This window comes from Pogona vitticeps, chromosome 9 (genome assembly GCF_051106095.1).
Source record: "Pogona vitticeps strain Pit_001003342236 chromosome 9, PviZW2.1, whole genome shotgun sequence".
NCBI lineage: Eukaryota > Metazoa > Chordata > Lepidosauria > Squamata > Agamidae > Pogona > Pogona vitticeps.
Window position 1 is genome coordinate 16,426,106 of NC_135791.1, and position 25,836 is coordinate 16,451,941.

At 42.1% G+C, this 25,836-nt stretch overlaps 1 protein-coding gene across 1 annotated transcript in view; it reads right to left on the reverse strand.

The window, feature by feature from the left end:
• RLF (RLF zinc finger) overlaps positions 1-24,551 on the reverse strand; it is a 48,876-nt gene extending 24,325 nt beyond the window's left edge. Inside the window, exons 1-3 of the mRNA XM_072980252.2 lie at positions 24,344-24,551; positions 7,389-7,543; positions 240-321 (exon numbers count right to left, since the gene is read on the reverse strand). Coding sequence (XP_072836353.2) covers positions 240-321; positions 7,389-7,543; positions 24,344-24,496 — 390 coding nt within the window. The 5' untranslated portion in view covers positions 24,497-24,551. The remainder of the gene's footprint in view (positions 1-239; positions 322-7,388; positions 7,544-24,343) is intronic.
• Positions 24,552-25,836: the final 1,285 nt, after the last annotated feature.

Here is a 25,836-nt window from a genome sequence, read left to right on the forward strand (position 1 = left end):
ATGATGAAAATGATAATAAAGGAGGCAGGGTTACTAAACCTCCCTCATCGCATGCCTTCCTCATATGCTTTAATAATATCTGAACGGGGTTTTGTTTCTCAAAGCATTATTTTGCTAAATCTTTACACCCGATTTCACTGAAACCAATACATTGAGAGTTTCTTTTAACTGTAGCTTGAAGGGTGCTGATTTATAAATGAAATAAGGTTCCCAACAGAAACAACATGAAGTGTACTTACCTGTATGGACTGAAACAGTTTTAACAATGGTTCACACTCCTCTTCACTTTCAGGCACGGAAAGCAGTAGTTCAAAACAGCTCCTGACATTAAAAAACAAAACAAAAACCAGAGGTAAACTTGTTATGAAGGTACCCCAATTAAAAAGTGGCATTTTCTGTTATTGGGTTGTCTGTTATATTTATTAAAGCAAAAAGAATGCACAAACATTCTATAAAATCATAGTTAAACAGCAGAGCAAATGCTACTAGGGTTAGGTTGCTTCCCTTATAAGAAACCAGACAGGTACTTGGTAACAATATCAAGCTACTGATTTTATAGCATGAATTACTTTATTATTTCAGCCGGTTGTCTTACCTATGAAAACCAATGTAATGCAAAATAAGTACAGTAGTACCTTACTTTGCAGAATGGATCCTGTTCTACACGACTTTACGTATTACAGAAATTTTGCAAACTGAAATGCCAATTGCGCTACAAAAGGGGCGGTGCTACAGGCACAATGCAACCTGGGAAAACCCTTTCATAGTGCAAAAAAAGAAAAAGAAAGAAAGAAAACAACGTAAACCGGATGCCAGCTCTTCTAATACTATCAGGACTTTGGATGGCGGATGTACCAATGTACACCATGCTTGGAGTGAGGCACCATGCTTGGAGTGATCTCATTTTGAGACAAGCATGTTGGATGACTACCGTAGTAAGTGCCATGAGGCCTGACAGCCGCTGGGTAAGGTGGGCAGTGACGTGTGCGCCTGGAAGGCAAAAATGTAAGAGAATGGAAACTCATCTGTCTGTCTCTTGGTAGAAAAGCACAGCCTCGAATTGAGTTGAGAACTGCTCCTATCCTGTTTCCCCAAAAATAAGAGCTAACCTGAAAATAAGCCCTAGTATGATTTTTCAGGATGCTCATAAGCCCTACCCCAAAATTAAGCCCCAGTTAAGTGAAACCCCACCCTCCCCCATTGTGCAGCAACCAGAAGACCACATGACTGTATTTGAATAAACACAGATTATAGTACATGAAAAAAAGTAAACATCCCCTGAAAAATAAGTTCTAATGCTTTTTTTGGAGCAAAAATTAATATAAGACCCTGCCTTATTTTCAGGGAAACATGGTAAGCCATGCATGGCGATGCAATGTAATGGCTGCAGCCATCTGCTTAGAAGCAGCATCTACCACATGGCGTGCTGGGATCCTTTCTTGACATGCAAGAGCCATGGCTTCCTGATGACAAGAGAGGCCACAGGCCCATAGGTCTTCTGGGGAAGAGCAGGCAGTGCCTTATTCCACAGGTGACAGCGGTATGCACCCCATGGCAGCCACGTAATTAGCCGCCTCAGGATAAAGGAGGCAAGTTAATAGGCCCAATGGCCAATGATGTCCAACTTCCTTCTTTATTGTCAGGTGTAGCTGCTGAGCGATTTATTTTATGACTCTGTTCTGGGATGCATATACTATAAATGAATTAGGAAGCTGGTGTTTGGAGGGAAAAGCGGTGTTGTTGCCATGCATTTTATATAGATTTTCGACTGTCCTAGGGATATGTGGAACTGAGGATGGTATTTTTCCACTCTTTAATAAGCTTCAGGAGAGACGAAATGAAGGCCAAAAGAAGAGGTGGGTTCTGATCTTGTGTAGTATCTTAATAGACTTTGTCCACCTCTTCAGGCATTGGTTGGTCAACCGCCAGATCCATAACTGTAGCCGTTCGAAGAATCAGTTGTGAGTATGTGAAATCCTCCGATGGTGATGTGACATCGGAATCTGGCGTGGGAATGTTAGGTGAGGAATCTCCCATCGTCTCGATATCAGAGTCATCGGTATCAAAGGAGACAGGGATATGGTCTGGAGACAGAGAAGGCTCTTGTCTCGATACTATAGGTTGTGTCTATGATTGCTCCTTTCCTCTTGCTTTTTTAGATTTGTGCAGTGCCAAATGCACTGTAGATTCCAGTGGAGGTCCTTGGAATATCGTAGAGACCTGTGATGCTGAGAGTTGAACCTGCGACAGGGACGAGCTCTGGATGATTGTGTTGGCACCTATGTCAAATGGTATGGAACGCTTCTTTGGCACCGATCCTCCACCGGGTCTGGCAGTAAAGGTCTTTTATGGTGTTGAGATGGGGCCAGTTGAGCTATACAACATTCCTCCTCAGAAGATTGGTATCGCAATGGCTCGGCTTGCCAAGGAGAAGGTGACTCCGAGCGATAGGCTTGGATATAATGGCAGCGTCGGTATTGGGGGTCAGTTCATAAGGTCCATAACTAAAATAGAGCTCAAGCTCGTAATAGATGGGGTGATCATAGAGACACACCCTCTTGAAACTCTGGGGCTGATATTCCACCTTTGAGTGTACAGCCATACAATGTGTGGCTCGATACTGATGATCTTCAATATCACCAGGAAGTTCAGTATGGTGGGTCCTTCATGGCCTTCTCTTAGGAGATTCCTCCTGGACCAATTCCAGGACCAATATCGAAATATGTCTTGAGACAGAGCCGGCATGAAGGTGTGGGCTCACCTGTGTCACAGCAGTAACTGTAACCTCAGCCAAGGTATTCCCCCAGTCAGGAGAGTGACTGAATTGTGGTGAAGGCATGGTACCATGTGAGAGGGAGAGATCAAGGCATACCACCTCTTCTTGGGGTCAGTCGGTATGTGGAGCCAATGGTGCTGGCTTATCCACTGGCTGCTTATCCTTATGAGAAATCAATGTTTTCTTTTTGGTGTTGCTATCGAGGTGGATTTCAGTGTTGATTTCAACGTTGATGCAGACGGGTGTGATTTCGCCATTTTAGGCCTCTTAGCAGGCTGAGGTGGTCTAACGATTGGAGAACAACTCTGAGGTGGTCTAATAGTCAGAGAACAACTCTGGGAGCTTGGAGATGGTTCTGTAGGGTGGGTTTGAGAAGAATCCATACTGGAACCTGAGATGGTTGAAGTGATTTCTCCCAGAGAAAGGATTATAACCTTTGTAATCTCAATTTGAATGCTGGCTTAGTTAAATTCATGCAGGCCTGACACAAAGAAGTTTGATGTGCCTCACCCAAATTTAAAAGGGCACTTGGAATGCCCATCTGAAAATGTTATTTTATTCAGGCAGGACTCGCATCTCCTGAAGAGGCCATAAAAGAGGTGTAGGCCCAGTAGAAAGGGCAGGAAAATCCGTTATACTAACTCTTCTCTTCTTTTCTTTCTTTTTTTTGTACTCAATAGAGAATCGAAGGAGGAAGGCCCTGAACAGGAAAACTGGACTGAAATTGGATCGAAGAGATCGTAGCAAAGTTAAGAATTTTCTCACATGAGGACTTCCAGCTTGACATCGTGACGAGACAGCAGCAGGAGGACAGAGCTCTGTCCCCTGGGCTGAATTCTGACCTGTTTGGGACACCCCAGGGTGTCGGAACCACCCCAGAGGGGTGGTGAACTGGGGGGAAGCCTGTTGATCACGGGGGGTGGCGGTCACCCCCGTTCGATCCAGGAAGCTCCCTAACCAGCCAACGGGCAGAAACAAGCAGCTTGGGCTCGCTTGCACGTCGTCGGCAGCCGGCTAAAAGAAGCAAGAATCAGCTTTCTGGCATCGGTGTTTACCATCAGGTGAGATATATTTTTACAACTAATTGCTTATAATTACCCCTGGAGAAGACAATACCTATATACGGAAAAAAGAACCGCTATCAATCTCAGTAACTACGAAGTGGCAAAAAATCTGGTGAGAGGGATAGCTGATGGAAAGAAAATAACTTAAAGATTAATGGAACATATTCATTCAAATACATTTAAAATATACTTCAAGAATATTATAATTTGGCGTTATAAAGCTTAAGAAACTTTCCCGTAAGTTATACTTGATAAATCTGGACTTTGTTTTGACTACTTGAAGTCTTTTGGCATAAAGCCCAGGAAAAGTGACCTTGAGTACTCTGCTGTTGCTTAAAGCCTGAGAATCTGTTTATTTCTTTTTGATTTTTTTATGCCTGGCTGGATAAATTAACCCTAAAGTGGACCTTTAAAAAAACTGTGCCTTGGGTATTCGTAAACCTGTGGAATTAGGCCATCAGGCCGCGGATACAAATATTGCATTCTACCCTGGTATTTTGGGGGTTCAAATTTGGTTCAGGCCTATTTAGCTAAAGCGGACTTTTTGAAATGACTCTGGAAACTTGGAATATCTGTTTAGTCAGCATCAATTTGCCAGGGATCAATTAGGATATGGATACAATCATCGATCTAGACTGTGAGACTTGGGGACCTTGAATCTTGACTTAAGCACTTGGGCAGCTGGAACAGAATGGCACAACAAGGACAATTTTGGGATGAAATAAAATCCGCCTTTCAAACAATACTAGAAATAGTGAGATCTCATTATCAAGAGGCAAAACTATCCAATCAACATCAGAAGAATTATAGTCCGCAAGCGACAGGGAACAACGAAGAAGGAAATGAGAGTGTTCCAGATGATGTATGCCAATCAAAACAGGAGCTGGAAGAAATTAATCTAAGAGAAACGTCAGTCTTGGATCAGAGGAGAGTACTAAGGGAAGACAAAGGGATAAAAACAGCAAAATTAACAAAAAAAAGCCTGGAAGATCCATTGAAAATAGACCAAGTACATAAAGAGTTAGTGGACATAAATCAGATATACAAAATGGTTTCAGAGGACATGAAAGGTGGCAGAATGCTTAGAGACACAGAAATACTAAATGAAAAAAGAGAAATCAGAGAGGGAATTATCTAGAAAGATGAAAAAGGGGAAAACAAGGAAGGGCCCCTTAATATTGAAAATATGTATATATTTAACATCGGGAATTGTAAAAGGGTACATTCTGTATATTAAAAAGGAGAATTAAATTGAAATAAGGGAGCCCTAATCAGGGTAAAGATGTAACATGGTGGTTTTTTATTTTAGGTAAACTAAACTAGATATAAAGCTGGGTCATGGATCGGGAACCACTTTCAATAAGAATGTTATTAGAAGACCTTGAGAATATTGTACAATATGAGAGTAATATTATGATAGTAGTCATATTATATACTAAAATTTGTACATGAATGGTTTGAATGTTTGAAAGATGTTTGGAATTTGGGGGGACAACCGGGAAGACACTGAGATGTAAAAAACAAATAATTGTAAGCAAAGCATGTAACACGATGTTTAACAAGCACAAAACAATGTAGACAGATTGAAAAACTAATAAAATGTTGTTGTTTTTTTTTTAAAAAAAGAATTTTCTCACAGGAAGCAGAACCTCCTAAATTGAGGCGCTGCTGCTGCTGCAGTGGCAAAAAAGTAACCGAGGCACTCTGTGTCGTGGGCCGGGCCAAGCACAACATGAGGTAGGTCCTAACAACATGTGTTTAAGCTCGAGAATAGGGGTCCCCAACCCCCGGTCCGCAACTTGGTGCCGGTCTGTGGGCTTCCCAGGACTGAGCCACGGAGATGGATCTCCGCCCGCCCGCTTGGTGGGTGTGGCATGCTCACGGGGGTGATGTTGCGCTCGTGCACATGTGCAGGAGCATGCTGCGTGAGTGTGACACACCCACCCGCAAGCACACCACACCCACCCACAAGCATGGGGGTGCCCCCGCGCACAGAGCCCACCCTCCCAACCGGTCCACAATTCCAAAAAGGTTGGTGTGAAGGAGAGAAAGGGAGTGAGCCGTCCTCCACAGTCAAAGGAGCGGAAGGAGGAGCAGAGTGTGTGGAGGGAACACTAGTGGAGGTTAGGCAAGATGACAGGGAAGTACAACAGCCTAGAGAAGTGTGTTTGGCTGACGACAGAGGGGAGGAGCTAGATTTGATTATATGGGAAGATATAAAAGGGACGAAAAGGCGGGAAGTTTCAGAGTGGTGAGAAGCGAGCCGGCTGATAAAAAGGATAGAACAGCACAGACAGAATGGAGCATGGGACAGGGGAGTTTCCTCAAGTTGCTTAAAGAATTTCCAAATCTGCAAGCAGATGGAGGATTGCTGCAGGGACCTCCTGATTTCTTCACGCGTGGGCAAGAATAGACCCCTTGGAATGGACTGTGGTTGTTTATCCCCGCAATCAGCGTGGGGGGAGGAGGGTGATCTGTCCCAGTCCCTCTTTACTCCAGAGCCAGCGGGAGGGGAACTGGGTGAGACACCCCTGTTGCGGGATGGTTTGCACGGTCAGAACCACACTGATTCGGCCTATGACAGATCGGGAGCGATTTGGGCCAGCCCCCCAGTGAGAAGAAAAGATAAAGAAATTAACACATGAGTTCGAAGTTATAAGTTGTTACCAGAGTTAAGTTTAATGGACCCGAGTTGAGTTTACTAATAAAACTGATTCTGTTGGAAAAGAAGAACAGCCTCCTGTCCTTTTTCCTGCGCTGTCAACAGAACCGCCCCTGGCAGAACCAACCCGTATTCACAGTTGGGGACCGCTGCTCTAAAAGATTCTGAAGCTCTCTGCACAAGCACACTAAACCCATTAGTGTGTATTCACAGAGATCACAAAGAAGAAATATCAATCACACCATACAAACATGTTCAGGGTCCTAAAATCTAAGAAACAAGGGGACATTGGTAAAAATTCCAAGTTGAAAAGAGAGATGGGCTCAGAAGAAGTTACCTTCAGAAGCCAGTCCCCAATCCCTTGCTAATGAAAAAAAGAATGGGGTATGGGTGATCTCTCAGGGGTTACATACTTAAATCCAGTACTGTCCTGTCCTCTAATTGTGAAAAGAGAAGGAAGTGCTTCTTCTAACAGAATGGATCCTAGAAAGGATATATTACTGGCACAAAGGGTATGCATCCCTCAAATCCAGTTCCCTCCCCCCCCCTTTAGAACCCAGGAAAAGAAAACAAGAAGCTTATGCACCATATTCACAAACTTGGCTTGCCTGACACTCAAAATCTGATGCATCTTTGTTATTTTGGCTCCACCAATTAAGAGTAGAAATAGTGGGAGAATGTCACTCCCCTGTGTGTTAGTCATGTTTTTTTCTTAAACTTCCAATAATGACCTTCACCCTTCCTCCCGCTCTCTAAAATACCTGCACATAAGACACGTCCTACAAGAACACAGAGATAGGCAGATACAGCAATTAAAATATTTAGCAAGATGATATCAAGCAAATTTTCTTCTCAATTAATAATGAGTATCTCAACTGATACTTACAGGACTAGCCTGCCAAGTACCAGAAGAACGTCTTCACATTCTGTAGTTAAGTAAGGTCGGGCACTGGCAAAGCTTTGAATGGCGACTCGATATACTTCCAATAAAGGCAAAATGTGCTCTGCAGCACCCCGATTACCAGCGTATTGTAGCAATGTCTGAAAAAGAGAACAAATAATAAGGAAACATTCATGATCATCCCTAAAATTCAAAAATAACTACCTGAAAGCAGTATTATTAATAAAATTCTGAAGAAGGTAACTTTGCACCTTGTTTCTGAAACAAAAATTAACTAATTAAATGACAGCATTCTCTGTTTTATACTTTTCCTCCTAAGGCAAAATTACCAACAATTACTCTTAATGAATTTCTTGAGAAGACAGCTCTTGAAAGTTCTTTAATGTTACAGTAGGACACTATTATTTCATAAAGTAGGAAAAGTTTTGTTTGAAGTCTACTGTAGATACAACACAGGTGCCCAAAATACAGTAATTTGTATACCCCGTTTTCCTAACAATAAGACCTAACCTGAAAAAAAAGGCCCTAGTATGATTTTTCAGGATGCTCATAATATAAGCCCTACCCCAAAAATAAGCCCCAGTGAAGTGAAACCTCGGCCTCCACCATTGTGCAGCAACCAGAAGAAGATGACATGGCTGTATTTGAATCAATGTAGATTGCTGTACATGAAAAAAATAAAACATCCCCTGAAAATAAGCCCTAAAGCATTTTTGGAGCAAAAATTAATATAAGATCCTGTCTTATTTTTGGGGAAAGGTTACGTTCAAGCATGAACATTCTGTAGACATAATTTATCTTGACTTCAGCAAAGCGGTCAGCCATGAGGAGAGGCGGGATAGGACGCAGCTGGGCAATCCGCCACAGATGGATCGGACCATGGACACCACCTGGGATTCCATGGTAAACGCCTGGTCCAGATGGATCCCCAAGCTGCGAACCTCACTTTTTGCGGTGAGAGTCACCCCCTCAAAAGAGAGGGAGTTTCCCAAACCGCCAATGGTAGATCTGCCCACCCTCAGGACCTCCATTTTGTCCAGGTTCAGCCTCAGCCCATTCTTGTACATCCACTGCAGTACAGCTTCCAGACAGCGCTGAAGGGACAAAACAGCATCCACTGTAGTTGGAAAAAGGGAGATGTAGAGCTGCGTGTCATCGGCATATTGATGGCACACCACTCCACACACCCCGATGACCTCACCCAGCGGCCCTCATATAGATGATAAACAGCACTGGGGAGATAGCCGAGCCCTGCAGAACCCCACAATTGAGGCTCCACGGGGCCAACTCACTCTCCCCAAGCTGAACTCTCTGAGGACAATCTCCCAGGAAGGATCGGAGCTAGGCCAACGTTGAGCCACCAATTCCCAACTTGGAGATCCTCCTCAGGTCAACTGCCTTAAGGAAATGCCATGTTTAAGCAAAATTATATTAATTATTACTGCATATTACTGTCATTTTGATACAGTTATGCAGAAATAAGAGTTGAAACACAAATATACCTTTTTTGGCAGTACTGACCGGGGTGAATAAGTTTTAATTCACGATTTGAATAAAAAAATATTTAATTTTTATCTGTATAAATAATGAAATAACAGCAAGTGTTGAATTCTTTGTTTTGGTGAGTACATAATCAACATCAAGGATTCTGGAAACTATCCACTGCTGAGATCACACTCTTCCTGTTTGACAGTTTCAGAGTTATCTGTCCAAGATAGAGATTCAGTCACAGCACCTAAAAGAAAGAAAAAAGCCAGCCATCCAAGAACTACTGTAAATGTTTCTGATAATTTACTCAACTGATGAAAAAACTGCCCAGTTTGTTTATGCAACAAACTCTTCTTTTAGACTTATTGAAAATCCACACTTCATTAACATGGTTCCATCACTGAGACTAGGACATAGTCCACCCAGCAGAGCATGTGTTGCAGGGAAAGTGCTGGATACAGTGTATGAACAATGTGCAACAGCTGTAGAAGGTCAAATTGTTAACCTACTTTTTGATGGGTAACATCCATAATGATACTGTTGTATTTGCTTGTACTACAACAGAAGACGGGAATGTGTTCCTTGCACAAACTGACATGTCAGGAAATGCATACAGAGCAGAATACTTCCATAAAGTGGCAGCAAAAGGTAAAATAACATGTAAACAAAAATTCAAATATCTAGTACACAGTTTGGCCAGACAAGACTGCAAATCCAAGAAGTGAAGAAATTTAGAAAAGAAGGGACTATAACGCTAGCATATATTTGCACTGTTCATTTGCTGCAGCTCATAGTCAAATCTTCTGTGCTCCAGAAATAAAGAGTAAAATCACTGAAATTGCTAATTTATTCCATAACTCATTTTGCAGTAGCAGCTCTGAAAAGAATGGGTGAAACCAAGCTAACACTCCCCCAAGGCATTCAATGGAACTCTGTTGTGGACTGTTTTGGACAATACAGTGGTATCTCGCAAGATGAACGCCTCGCTGGTCGAAAAACTCGCAAGACAAAAGTGTTTTGTGACCATGTTGGTGACTTGCAAGACGGCTTCTTCTCTGGCCGTGCTTCACAAGATGAATTTTTCCCGCAAGACCAATGCCTCGCAAGACGAAAATAATAGTTCATCTTGCGAGGTTTCCCATAGGAATGCATTGCAAGACGAACATTTTGCAAGGCAGCACTACTCACGGAACAAATTACTTTCGTCTTGCGAGGCACCACCGTATATCAAAAACTGGCCTATTCTGATTACAATTTGTGAGCAAAATCAAGAAAAAATAGATGGCAGTGTCACAGCCAAAATCCCCAACATTGAGGTTAAGAGAAATGTTGAACATATGCTGAGTATCCTGAAACCCATTTCTGATGCTTAAACAAAATACAGAAATAACTGTTTCATTGCTGATGCTGTTTGGAAGGAGCTGAGTGAGCACTTAAAAACAGAACTACACACTGACAGAATTAAATTACAAGCTTTTAAAAATGTATGGGACAAGCACTGTCTCCAGCTTATTTTCTCACAACCACTGTCAATACCTGGTACCAGGGTCAACCCTTGAGTGCTGAAGAAGAGGAGTTGGCTATGACATGGATATCTAGCAATCATCCATCTCTACTGTCAACTATAATAAACTTCAGAGGTAAGGGGAGCCATTCAAGGAATATATTTTTGCTGGTGATGTTTCAAAGAAAGTCACACCAGTGGAAGTCACTTAAGCACTTGGACTGCTGAAGTAATTATTGGACTGTTGAAATAATTCAACTTGGACTGTTGAAGTAATTATTTCAATTTTAACAGCAGTAGCTTCTTCTGGAGTCATTCTAAATTGTGAAATCATTTGGGAATCAATAAAGCAGGAAAGCTTGGTGTTCTTTTCCAGATTATGAACAAATAAGGTGAAGATGAGTGAGATAGCTGCTAGTTAGTTAGTTAGGCATCCTTCAGTCTCGAAAGACTATGGTAGCGTGCTCTGTATGGAGGGCTTGGAACAGCGCCTAGTGTGGCTGAGAAGGCCAATTCGAGAGTGACAGTCCCTTCCACACTGAAGACAAATCCAGTCTGTCCCCTGTCCGGCTCCCTGGTTTTGCTGCTTTTGTGACTTCCTCTTTGCCTCGGCCTGCTGGGCAAGGGTCTCTTCAAATTGGGAGAGGCCGTGATGCACCGCCTGCCTCCAGGCTGAACGCTCAGATGTCAGGTTTTCCCATCTGTTGAGGTCTATTCCTAAGGCCTTCAGATCTCGCTTGCAGATGTCCTTGTATCGCAGTTGTGGTCTCCCTCTGGGGCGCTTTCCCTGCACTAATTCTCCATAGAGGAGATCCTTTGGAATCCGACCATCAGCCATTCTCACGACGTGCCCGAGCCAACGTAGACGTCGCTGTTTCAGTAATGTGTTCATGCTGAAAATTCCAGCTCGTTCTAGGACTGCTCTGTTTGGAACTTTGTCCTGCCAGGTGATGCCAAAAATCCGTCGGAGGCAACGCATATGGAAGGTGTTCAGCTTCCTCTCCTGCCGTGCACAAAGAGTCCATGACTCACTGCAGTACAGGAGTGTGCTTAGAACACAGGCTCTATAAACCTGGATCTTCGTATGTGTCGTCAGCTTCTTATTGAGCCATACTCTCTTTGTGAGTCTCGAGAGCATGGTGGCTGCTTTGCCAATGCGTTTATCCAGCTCGACATCTAGAGAGAGGGTGTCAGAGATGGTTGAGCCGAGGTACACAAAGTCATGAACAACCTCCAATTCTTGTGTGGAGATGGTAATAGAGGGAGGTGAGTCCACGCCCTGGCCCATGACTTGTGTTTTCTTCAGGCTGATTGTTAGTCCAAAGTCTTGGCAGGCCTTGCTAAAACGATTCATGAGTTGTTGGAGGTCTTCAGCAGAGTGGGCAACAATGGCTGCATCATCTGCGAAGAGGAAGTCCCGCATGCATTTCAGTTGGACTTTGGTCTTCGCTCTCAATCTAGAGAGATTAAAGAGCTTTCCGTCTGATCTAGTCCAGAGATAGACGCCCTCGGTTGCAGCTCCAAAGGCATGCTTCAGCATGACAGCAAAAAAGATCCCAAAAAGTGTTGGTGCGAGGACACAGCCCTGTTTCACTCCGCTTTGGATGTCAAAGGGGTCTGATGTTGAGCCGTCAAAAACTACAGTGCATTTCATTCCCTCATGGAAAGATCTGATGATGTTAAGGAGACGAGGTGGACATCCAATCTTGGGAAGTATTTTAAAAAGGCCATCCCTGCTAACCAGATCAAATGCTTTTGTAAGGTCTATGAAGGCCACTAAGAGTGGCTGTTGTTGTTCCCTACATTTCTCCTGCAGCTGTCGGAGGGAGAATACCATGTCAGTGGTGGATCTGTTAGCTCGAAAACCGCACTGTGATTCTGGATAGACTCTATCTGCAAGCACCTGGAGCCTCTTCAGCACAACATGGGCAAGCAGCTTCCCTACCACACTAAGAAGAGAGATGCCCCAGTAGTTATTGCAGTCACCCCTGTCTCCTTTGTTCTTGTACAATGTGATAATGTTTGCATCCTTCATGTCCTGTGGTACTCCACCTTCCCTCCAGCAGAGACAAAAGACCTCGTACAGTTCGGAGGTGATGATCTCCTTACAGCATTTCAGCACTTCAGCGGGGATGTTATCCTTTCCAGGTGCCTTGCCGGAGGAGAGGGAGTCCAAGGCCGCTTTTATTTCTGCTAGGGTTGGTTCGCTGTCCAGCTCTTCCAAGATAGGCAGGCACTCAATGTTATTTAATGCTTCTTCGGTTACTACATTCTCTCTGGAGAATGTAGCTGCTAGAGGACTGGTATTTTAGTGTTTCATATGTGGACCATGCTGATAGCAGGGCGTTTAAAAATCAAATTAATTCAAGCCATTAAAACATTTAAATAATAAAAATATTCAATTTTTAAAATTTAAAATCAATTTAAATCCAATCCACCATTGCTGATAATCTAAGCTTTAAAAAGATTTTGTTGAACCACATCAGTGAATAAACATAGATACTTAAGCAAATAAAATATATGTGCTATAATGTGATTGTGTTAGTTAAATAAATTAGATTATCATTATCTTAATAATATTAAGATAATGATAACTTTGTCCTTCCAATAAAACACAGCAGAAAAACACAAATACAAATGATTAACTTTTTAAACTGCAGATACAGTAGTTCACCTCACTATAATTTCTTAATTATCTAGCTATGATGTGTTTCTAATAGTACAGTAGGACCACCATATCCACAGAATCAATACTGCAGGTTCAGTTATCTGCTGCCTGAAAATATTAAATCCTCCCAGAAATATGCATTTCCAAGATGTATTACCAGAACTGGCCACTAGAGGAAACCAGAGACTACGCTGCATATAGGGTCCTACCCACCATTTTTGGCATCCATGGGAGGGGGGATTCGAGCCTACCCCTTGTGGATGCTGCAGTCCTCTTATATAAACAAATCAGTAACTTATATGGAGGAGATGCATCATCTTTCCCCTTCACTAAAAACAGGTGTGGTATCAACGTTCCCTCTAAACTGCATGAGTACATGGCTACACAGCACTGTATTGCTGCCACACACCCACAGTTATTATTGCTCATTTGTTTCCGGTTGCAGCCAGAACTTTGTGCACGTGGCGCAGGGTTTCTGCAATAATAACTGCTCAGTGCTGGTGGAAAATCTGAGGGAACATCATGTGGCATACATAGTGTATCTGTCCTGGCCACCTGAAGAGCAGTTAAGTCAGGGAAAAAGAAGAGCAAACATATACACTAGTACATGTGGCCCTAAATATATTCTTCTGCAAAGCCTTTCTTATAGCTGATTTTAACCGATACGTTCAGTCAGTAAATAATATCACAGCTCTTTTACATTGCCACATCTAGTCTGTTCCTTAACCCACCACTATGAGAGGTAAAGGAAAAAGTTCCCCTTGACAATTTATCCAGTCGTGTCCGACTCTAGGCGGCAGTGCTCATCTCTGTTTCCAATCCACAGAGCTAGCGTCTGTCTGCAGACAATCCTCCGTGGTCATGTGGCCAGCATGACTAGACAGGGAATGCTGTTTACCTTCCCACTGAAGGATTTGCCTACTCGCATTTTTGCATGCTTTCGAACCGCTAGGTTGGTGGGAGCTGGGACAAGCGACGGGGGCTCACTCCGTTGGGTGGATTCAATCTTACGACGGCAGGTCTTCTGACCTTGCAGCACAGAGGCTTCAGCGGTTTAACCCGCAGCAGCACCACCATGAGAGGCTTTATATCAGGGGAACATCAAAACAATGCAACCACTTTAGTAAAGGTATGCCAATATTTAGCCTCAAAAGTAGCCCTGAAGAGTCTTCAAGCCCTACAAAATACCAGCATTGAGAAAGTATAAAATAATTAACCCACATCCATTCTGACTTTACAGTATCAGATTTCCACCTTATTGTCATATCCAAACCACAAATCATGGCTTAAGGTTTAAGGGTTTAAGACATTCTGCCAATCCAGAAGGCATCACTTTGGGGACAACTACATTGGTCAATTGCTAAACATACCACCAACAATACCCGAATTGCTTTGCTTGTTTCATTAATCAAACAATTTTTGGTTTTCCTGTAACTAAAGGCAAGGAACTTGTTAAAGTGAGTCTAAATTCTTAGTTTTTTCCTTTCTCCCAGCTATGCAGAATGAGAGAGGAGGAATGTATTTTGCATAATATTCTTTTGGCTTGTACATATAGCATTTTGGTTACAGTCTTCGTCTCAATGGATGCTTCATGACCACTGAGTTGTGCATACAATACATACTAAAGCCTCAGGAACACCCCACCAGTTCCAATAAACTCTTGTAATCAAGTCTAAGTATAAGCACTTGAAAGCATTGCAATACTTTCTTCAGTTTCACCTACATCAAATGGTTGTTGTAAGGATGAAGTGGTGATGACAAGAGCCATATATGCCACCTTGAGACCCATTAGAAGAGGATAGACCTAACAAATATGAAGTTTTCAAAGTAGCAGCCATTCTGTACAAGCATTATTCTGTACAAGCATATCCAGACAAAACCAAAACAAAATAATAAGCAAGGATATGGTGACACCTAAAAGACTATTATATTCCATGAGCTACTGTGGACCAGTTCAATTTCATCAAACATATTACAATGGAGTGAAGCCACAGTTTAAGATGTTACCAATTTGTTTTTGTATATTTGTATTGGTTTTGTGTAGATATATTGATATGTAAATGTTATTTCCCTGTTTACCCTTGCCTCCATTTCACTACTATATATTTATTTTTTGATTGCAAGACTTGTGTAGAAATCTGTGTCTCATTCCTTCAAAAGCACCAGACAGTTTAGTTTGTGGTAAATAGATTGTCTATACTGTACATTGATGCCTCAACTTATAAACGCCCCTACTTACGATCATTTCGAGTTACAACCAGCTCAGGCCACAAAATTTTGCTTCTACTGTACTTGTGACCAAAGCTTCCACTTACAAACAGAAAAAGGCAGGAAATTCAAATGTCTAACTGTAGGTGGCGACAAGGCTGCTTCTTTGTACAGTAGCTCTTTCGCCCCAGCAGTTAGAGTGTGCAGTTAGAGAAGGCTCGGGACTGCCTCTCTCTCTCTCTCTCTCTCTCTCTCTCTCTCTCTGTGTGTGTGTGTGTGTGTGTGCGTGTGCGTGCGTGCGTGTGTGCGCAGCATGGTTTTGAGCTGGGGGGGTTATGTTTCTGTGCTGTGATGGGTCTTGAGGGGTTGCTTTTCCCCCCATTTCTGAGGGGTCTTGAGGGGTTTTTTTGTTGCTTTTTGGTTTTCCTCATTTCCGATGGGCCTTGGGGGTTGTTTTTCGGCTCCCCCCATTTTCGATGGGTCCTGCATGCTTCCCTTGCTTTTTCCTTTGTTTTCTTTGCATTTCCAACCTGCCCCCTTTGTTTTCTGTGCATTTCTAATCTGCTCCGTTTGTTTTCTGTGCATTTCCAATGGGTCTTGCATGCTTGATTGCTTTTCTTTTTTCCTCCCTTTGGCCGGAAGCAATTAATTGCGTTTCCAATGAGTCTTGCAGTGATTTTTTGTGTGATATTTTTCTTCATCCAGAACGGATTAATAGCATTTCAATGCATTCCTATGGGAAATGGTGCTTCGACCTACGACCATTTCGAGTTATGTCCATCTTCTGGAACAGATTGTGGTTGCAAGTTGAGGCACCACTGTATACATAAAAGCACAAATATGTTGCTACAGCAGCTTTTGTTTCGATGCTCATTTCAAAATGATGGTTATGACCTACACAGCCCTACAGAAGTTGAGAATCATTTATCTGAAACATTGAATGAATATCTTGATAACCAGTCTTGAGAACCCTCCGATACAAGTCCTTCCACTACCTTGCCACTACTGGAGGAACATTTGGAAACAAAAGAGCAAATTGCTCCCAGGTTTTGGTGGAAACAGAAGACATTTCTCCTCTGACAGGCTTGTGCTGAAGCGGGCTTTAATCTAAATACTTTCATTTCTGTTTTATTGATGTATCTTTAATTTTAAAAATTAAATGTTTTTTATTATTATTTTGCTGCTTTTGTTGTTCAAGACCACTTCTAATACAGACGTCAGATAAATATTACAATCTCCATGTGTCAAAAACAAGTACATTTTATATGGGTTTGACTGCCAGAGGTTGCATTAGAAAGTTCTGAATATATAACAAAATTGGACTCCCTCTTCTCACCTTATGACACTATAAACACCTTAACCTATAGAATTTTTACTCCAACTTGAAATGCAACCACTGTAAGTGACCTGCAACAGTTGGAACAACAGATTTCAATAGCAAGTAAAAATCATTAAAGGTAAAGGTTCCCCTTGACATTTTCAGTCCGGTCGTGTCTGACTCTAGCCATTTTCCAAGCCATAGAGCCAGCGCTTGTCCAAAGACAGTTTCCGTTGTCACGTGGCCAGCGTGACTAGGGAATGCCGTTTTACCTTCCCACCGAGATGGTCCCTATTTATCTACTTGCATTTACATGCTTTCGATCTGCTAGGTTAGCGAGGAGCTGGGACAAAGCGACGGGAGCTCACTCCATCGCGTGGATTTGATCTTGCAACTGCTGGTCTTCTGACCCCGCAGCACAGGCTTCTGTGGTTTAGCCCACAGCGCCACCATGTCATTAAAATGCTCTTAAAAGAAGATTTGGATAACCTTTGCTTGGCACCAAAAATAGCGGAGAGTGTGCTACATACAGAATTTCACTTATTGGGTGCCACTATAGAAGATGTCTTGTATCTGGTAATCCTCTTCCTGACTTTACTGTACTTGATTAAGTGGTTAGAACACCACACCATTTTTTACATCTTTAATATTTCAAATTCAAATCTCTTTCCCCATAGTATAAAGTTACCTGGAAAGAGTGCCACTAATTTATAAGGAAATTGCCCAAAGCTCAAGTATTTGAAGTATCATGAAGTCACTCTCATTTTTAATCCCTACAATTTAGGGTGGATTTTTAAAAATCCCAAAATTTTATGTATTTATTTTCATCAAATTTATTTTAATGAAATGCTTTTGAAGAAAAAATCTATCTAAAGATAGTTTTTTAAGATACATTAAAGTTCAAAGGTCAATCAGCATGAAGTAGAGCTCAGTTACATAGCATGAAACTTATATTCATGTAATATATACATTTTTGGTAAACTAATTCAAGTAATCAAAATTATCCAAAGTAATCAAAATTATATGAGATAACATGCACTTTTTCACAGTAAAAATGGTATAAAATAAACAAAGTTCAGAAAAATACCTTAATCCCACTGTTGTTCTACAATCAATGTTGTTCTACAAACAATGAACACATTACCTTAAACGCTACGTTTGAATATTGATTGTAGTGAAATACATCTGTACCAAGCTCTTAAGAAGGGAGGCACAAGCAGTAAAAATGAAAGTGAAATCTTCTGACCAGCCTACAAACCTTGGGATCTTTGTGTACATAGCCTGAAGGTCTTTATTCGCTCCCCTGAGGAGCAAAATGGTTGCAGGCCATAAAAGAGAACTAGTTTTGGAATATTTTAATTAAGTTCCTTTACCTATGGGAAAAGCAGGTACACATGCAAAATACAAGCAATGTAACAAAGAAATGCAAGGCCTGGTGGCCCAAATGAAACAACTTCAGAAAAAGTGCTCTGATGAAAGGAAGGTGTTTGAAGAAGCAGACCTTCAGGTTGGTAAACTGTATTTATTTCACCATATTTTTCTAAAGATTGGCATGAGGTATTGTCATGCTGGAGCAATCATATACAGTGGTGCTTCGCAAGACGTTAATCCGTTCCGCGGAAATCACTGTCTTGCAAAAACAGTGTCATGCAAAACCAAATTTCCCATAGGAATGCATTGAAAATTAATTAATGAGTTCCTAGGGGAAAAAATTTAAAGGAACTTAAGGGGTAGGAAGCTGGGGAAGCACCATGGGAGGACTGGCGGGGGGTCCCCTCGCTGCAATCGCCGGCTTTGGAGGTCCCCTGCCAGTCCTCTGATAGTGCAGAAAAAGCCTCCAAAGTGCTCTAAAGCAGGGCGCCGGTGGTTTCAGGGCACCCCCGGCAGGGGCTCTGATGGTGCAGGGGAAGCCATCAGAACCCTGATGGGGGTGCCCCGAAACCACCCACGCCCACTTTAGAGAACTTCAGAGGCTTTTCCTGATGGTGCAGGAAAAGCTCCAAAGTGCTCTAAAGCAGGGCGCAGGTGGTTGTAGAGTGAAAAAGCCCCATTGGAACCATTGTTTTGCGATCGCTAAAAACCCATCGTAAAGCAATTTTGACATCAAGCGGGGTAACCGTCTAGCGAGGCATCACTGTATATTCCTTACTGTTACTGCATGGCAGTGCATTTTTATCCAGTTGCTAAAAAGAAATAATGAGATGAAATAAGCAAATATTCCTTTTTAGGCTGTACTGAGTGAATACACTGAGAAATACGTAAGTATAAACGGTTTAAATAATAAAATAGCAGCACTGACTTTTTTGGGGGGGAACCCACCATCAACATAAAAGATTCTGGAAGCTATTCACCTTCTACATCACCACCCTCTTCTTGTACAATTTCAGAGTTATCTGTCCAGGATAGCACATCAGTCACATTATTCACACCTAAAAAAACCCAAATGACCTGGAATCGCCTAAGATAGGCTTGTGATAAAAGCCAGATTAGAAAAAGAGTTACCGTATTTTTCCATGTATAAGACTATACTTTTGTCTAAAATTTTAAGACTAAAAATTGAGGGTCATCTTATACACGGAAGTAAGCTGAGGAGAGAACAAAAGCACGTGGAGGGAAATCAGGGATCAAAGTGATCCTGCAGCGCTTTGATCCCTTTCCCCCTACACTTGCTAGGCCCCACTTAGATTTCTTAATTTTGGGGCCGTCTTATACACGGATAATATGGTAACTGATGAAGAAATTGCTCAGCTTCTTTATGCAACAAACTCTTCTTTCCATCTGCTTGAAAACCCACATTTTATCAATATGATTGAGACCATGATACAGCCCACCAACTAGAGTAGATGCTGCAGGAAAACTGCTGGATAACGTATATGACAGAGAAACTGAGCAACGTGCAACAAGTGTAGAAGGTAAAATTGTTAGTCTACGACTTGACTAGTGGAGTAACGTCCACAATGATCCTAATGTATGTGCTTGTATAACAACAAGGGAATGTATTCCTTGCAAAAGGACACAAAGTAGCATACTTAGAAGTGGCAGCAAAAGTTATAACAAGCTGTGGGTTAAAATTACAGTTTGGTCACGGATAATGTTGCAAATCTGTCCAAAATAAGAAGAAAATTAGAAGAGCAGGAAGAGATTACCAGGCTAATAAGCAAGTGCTCATTTGCTGCAGCTCCTAGCCAAAGACTTCTGTGTTCCAGAAATAAAGAGTAATGTTGTTGAAACTGCTAAATACTTTGGTAACAATCAGCTCTGAAAAGAATGGGTGAAACCAAGCCAATGCTTCCACAAGATACTAGCAGACTTCCACAGTCTGTAGCAGACTGTTTTAAACAATATACAGTGGTGCCTCGCATACAGTGGTGCCTCGCTATGTGGAAACATCGCTAAACGGAAGATAAAAACCCATTGGAACACATTAAACAACATTTAATGTGTTCCAATGGGCCCTAAACTTACCGTTCAGCGAAGTTTCCTCCATAGCGGCAGCCATTTTCGCGCCCTCGGTAAGCGAGGGGAAGGCGCGAAAACACTGCGCGTGGCCATTTCGGGGCTTCCGGCGCCCATTTTGTAACCGCCGAACAGCTGATCCACGGGCATCGCAAAGCGAAGATCGGTAAGCGAAACGCTTACCGATCGTCGCTATGCGAGTTTTTGCCATAGGGACCGACGCTATGCCTCCGCATTAGCGATCCCGAAAAAGGGATCGCTATGCGGATTCGTCGTTATACTGTGTGCTTGTTAAGCGAGGCACCACTGTATCAAGAACTAGCCTGTTCTGATTACAATTTGTGAGCAAAATCAAGAAAAAATAGATGGCACTGTCACACAGCCAAAATCTTCAACATTAGGCTTAAGAGAAAGACAGTGGTGCCCCACACAGCGATGATAATCCGTGCAGCAAAAATCGCTGCAAAGTGATTTCGTCGCTATGCGGTTTTAAAAAGCCCATAGGAATGCATTGAAACCACTTCAATGCGTTCCTATGGGCTTAAAACTCACCTTTAAGCGAACATCCTCCATACGGCGGCCATTTTCACTGCCCGTTAAGCGAGGAATCTAAAACATCACAATGCGATCGCTTTTGCTATTGCAAAATCTTCGTCGCTATGCGGATTCATCGTTAAAGGGGGCGCCCGTTAGAGGCACCACTGTACTGAACATATACTAAGCATCTTGAAACCCATTTCTGAAGCTTTAAACAAAATACAGGAAAATAGCTGTTTTATTGCTGATGTTGTTGAAATTTGGAAGGAACTGAGTGAGCACTTAAAAACAGAACTACACACTGACAGAATTAAATTACAAGCTTTGAAAACCTGTATGGGACAAGCAATGTCTCCAGCTTATTTTCTCACAACTATCGTCAATATCCGATACCAGGGTCAACCCTTGAGTGCTGAAGAAGAGGTGTTGGCTATGACATGGGTATCCAGCAATCATCCATCTCTCCTGTCAACTATAATAAACTTCAGAGGTATGGGGAGCCATTCAAGTAATATATGTTTGCTGATGACATTTCAAAGAAAGTCACACCAATGAAGTGGTAGAAGTCACTAAAGCACTTGGATTCAGAAATTGTCGAAGAAATGATTTCACTTTTAACAGCAGTGGCCTCTTCTGCTGGCCTTGAAATAATATTATCCTTCTTTGGACTTGCTAATTTTAAATTGAGAAACAGCTGGGGTCCAACAAAGCAGGAAAGCTTGTTTTTCTTTTCCAGATTATGAACAAACAACAGAATGAAGATGAAGACGAGTTAACTGCAGAAGTCTGAAGTTTTTTTTTATGTGGAGCCAGCTGATGCTTAAAGGTTTTTTGATTTTTTAAAAGATATTTTGTTTACCCACTTCAATTAATAAACTGAAGTTGTTTATTAAGCAAATCCAAGAATATGTATGCTGTGTAATGTTATTGTTTTAGTTAAATAAAACAACTGAAGTACAGTAGTTTGCCAAATATGAGTGATTAACCTATCAAACTAAAATCAGTTCTAATATAGCTGTTTTACTAATCTGACAGGTTATTATTCTATGATATTATATGAAATCTTCATCTGGCTGCAAATATTAAAGATTATAACTACCATCAAGAATGAGTCTTTACATTTAAAAATCATGTTTTAAATTCAGTCTTACTGACTAGTGATTTCAACCATTATTTAAATTGTGATTTAAATCAACTTGATTTAAGTAAAATCTACCATGATTTATGTGCTTGAATGAGTATAATCACAGACTTTAGTTTGAAGTAACCCAAACATTTATGTAGACCTGGTGAGGTTTTTGCCTTTGGAAAGCAGATCCCCATGTGAAATAATAAATTGCATTGGAAATTCATCCCTACCATGGCTACTCATGTGGTGCATAGTTGGGGAAAATAGCTATCAAGAGCCACCATAAAACTGGCAGTAGAATACTCACTGCTGATTACTAGTGCAATGTTTGTGGCACAATAAGTCAATACTGTTTGAATCCCATTAGTGATAGCATGTTTTCAAAAGCTGTAGCAAATAATGATACTGTACTACTTTGGCAAGTTATGATAGATGCTGTGACGGACAGCTCACACATCACTCCTGTCCATCAGATTAGAGTTCTGGTGTGGGAGCCTATGACAGGACAGGAGGGGCAGAACCAATGGAACTAGGAGGAAAAAAAGACCGTTTGGAACAGTTAGGGCAGTTAGAGAGAAGAAGAGATATATAAAGAGGGATAGAAAGTGTTAAGATAGACAAGTAGGTTAGGATTAGGACAAGGACTTGGAAAGTTGGTGTTTGATAACTAAAGAAATAAAATAAGAATTAAATAAACAGTTTGAATGTTGTAACACCATGATTAAAGTGAATACAAAGCAAGTTTAATGAATAAATATTCAAAGACCCTTCATGATTTTCCTTATGTGTTTCACATTCATATCCTTAAATAAATATTATTACTGTATAATTGACAGCATCGATTCAGTATTCTTATTTGGTACAGCGAGGAGAATATCCTCTGGTGGCAGCGTAAAAAGGAAAGAAAAAGTAGTGCCCAAAGGCGAACCGGGGTGTTAAGGAAAACAAACAGGGGAGCTGAGGTGTGCTACAGATGCATTTGGAATAACAGATAATACTGGTATACTGATAATATAGGTGATTCCATACACACCACTTTAGTGATTTAAATCATGATTTAAATTGTGATTTAAATCAAGTTGAACTAAATCACATCCACCCTGCTACAATTCCAATACTTTATTGTAGTTAGCAGCACAGTACTACTTTCTCCCCAATATATCTGTCATATACAATGATACTGTGATAGGGAAAGAAAAACAATAAGCCCCATTTCCAAATAAAATCACACTATTAATAATTCCAACTAGGAAAGACCAGATTATAAACACTTCAAAGGTAAATGAATGTTTCAATGGATTTAAAAGAAATATGGCCACATAAAGTAATACAATAAAGATTAAAAGAACATCTGTACCTTCAAAAAGCTAAGACCATCCTAAAGCACATCATTTACTGTGCAGAATTAATACCAATTAGGAATTGGTATTAATTTAGTTTTTGTTCAACATGTAACTACTTGTAGACAATTTTATCTAAAAGGGATTCCAGAATAAAGCAATCATCACATAAACACCATTCAACTAATCCAGGTAGGCTCCTGAAACAGGGCCTCAACATATTTGACAGATTTACTTGTACTGAAAACTAAAAGCAAAAAGCCAAAAAAAAAATATGTTTTTCCCAATGCATAAGACAAATCAAGTCAGAGGAACTCCTTCCTTGTGATGAGCAGGTGCACTCTTTCAATACGATCTTTTAACCAAAAATTTTTTTTAAGTAGTTAGGGCGGCAAAGACAGGCCAGGAAACTGAAAGCAACAGTGGATCCTGTCAGACCTGAAAAGCCATCATGCTACCCCCACCTTCCCTGAAGTCACCCTGACTTTGTGGAGCCACAAAGCAGTGATCAAGAAGGCCCGACTAGTCCTACCTTACAGGGTTCTCATGAAAACAAGGGTGGGGGTGGTCGGAAGGGGCAACCACCCTCCACAAGCATTAGTCTAACGGCCGGGTGTGCGCGCAGAACGGCCCTAAAATCACATTTTTGCAGGCCCACCTTCAACGCCGCATTTTAGAAACTAGGGGAGGGAAGCGGCCAGGAAGGAGGCGATCGGTCTAAAATATAGCCAAGGGCGAAAATCAGACGGGGGGGGGGGGTTGTGGGGAAACTGTAGTCAATTTTACCCCCTACTTCCAGGACCGCCAGAAAAATAAAGGCGGGAGGACACAGTCGAGAGCAGCATCCGGATGCAACCTTTATAATTTAAGATGACGGGAGTGAGGGGGGGGGACCAAAAAAGGGAGAGAAACCCCCCCCCTCTGCCTTGGAAATCCCCAGTGATCAATCCAGCATCCTATTTTATTTTATTGCGAACCCGCGCAAGAAGAAAAGAGGAAGTGAAGGCGGCGGCGGCGGCGGCGCTGCCCGGTCTCCTCATCATCCTCCCACTGGAGACGACGGTCCCTCAGCCCCGCCTCCCCAGCGCCAGTACCAAGCAACGGATCCCCGCCACCTTCCACCCCTGCGGCGCCAGGCCGGGCCGGCCAACCGCCTCGGCGGGACCAACGGAACCCAACGGAACCCGCCCGGCCCGAGCGGCCGCTGAACGGCGCCCTACACGACCCCCCCCCCTCAAGGGCCGCCCCAAGCCTCTCAGCCGCAGGCCCGCCCCAAAACAGGTCCTCCTCACCTGACAGAACCCGCGACAGTAGGCGCTCGACGAAGCCTCGGCCACCCCTTGCTCGCTCAGCTCCGCCTGCAACTGCCAGAGCCGGGCGCGGAGGCCAGCGGCCAGCCGCTGCATCTCCGGCGGCAGGGCCGCGTCAGCCTCGGCGTCCGCCATCTGCACCCGGCCCCACCGCGCGTAGGCAGCGAATCACGTGACCCCCACCCAGCCGCTGACCACATCGGCCGGGGACGGCGGCACGTGATCCCGCGCCCCGCCCCCCCGCGCCCCGCCCCCTTTCACCCTCCTTCCTGCGCATGCTGCCTCCCCGTGAACAAGGAAGTCCTATAGGCCACTGTGTCCCCTGGGTCGATGACGCAAATACATCGCGCTGTTTACCCGTAGTTGGCCTCAGCCAATGGGGCGCCTTCGAGGAGATCGTTAGTCGAGCTTTTCTTGTGATGCTGCAGCAAGAAGATTCAAGGCGATCTTCCGATTTCTCTTATTTCTTCCATGCTTCTTCAAATGCCTTTATAAAAGCTATATTTTCTTTGAAAAGGAAAAATGGTTCCCTGAATGTTTTTCTTTTACAAATAGAACGTAATATATTTTGCTTTTTCAGTTAAACATATTATTTCCAAAAAAACACAGTCAAACCATAGCCTTCTGTTCTTGTTTCCCCTACTTTGTGTAGCTTATTATTTATGTAATATTTTTATTTTATTTTTTTCTGTCAGCTGACAAGATAAGAATATCTAGAAGAGATGAAGGATATGATTTATCTACTTTAAGACATTGATATTTTATTGGAAAGGGGGGAAATGCATAGAAATTGAAAAAGGTACATTTTTTGTTTTCAATAAACTCTTTAAAATGTGTATCTAATTTGTGAGGGAAGCTAATATCATTGATTCAGTGGGATATCTGTTTGAGCAGACTTTAATGGATTACACTGGAGATTACTTTTGATTGATTATAGCAGAACTGGACTAAGCATGTCACTCCCAGCATTATTGGACTGCAGCTATCAGTCCTAAACAGTCCTGAACAGAATGAAGCAGTCCAAGAAAAATGGGAAGTCTATACTTTGCTGGTTCTGTACATATTCCAATGTACAGAAATTATCTCCTAATATTCTCGCACAACCTTGTATACAAATACTGATGTTGCTTCCACCACCATTTGGAATCTTATGTAGCAATTAAGAATTATTTTAAGGAACTCTGGTTGCAATACTGCCAGAGATAGTTCATATATACATATTAACACTGAAAAGTGGGGGCGGGGAATTCATACAGTATTTTGTGCTATAGCAAATTGAATAGACTGTACAGAAATTCATTACTGCATGCAGTGCATAGTTCTATTCATTGAATAAAATTAGATTAAATGTTTAATTACTACAACTATATTAAAAGCAAGGCAACTTTTTTTCTTGAAATTGGATGCTGTTAAAACAGGTGAGGTACAATTAGGTTCAATTATAGCTGTAAAGGGAAGATGAATCTGGAACAACT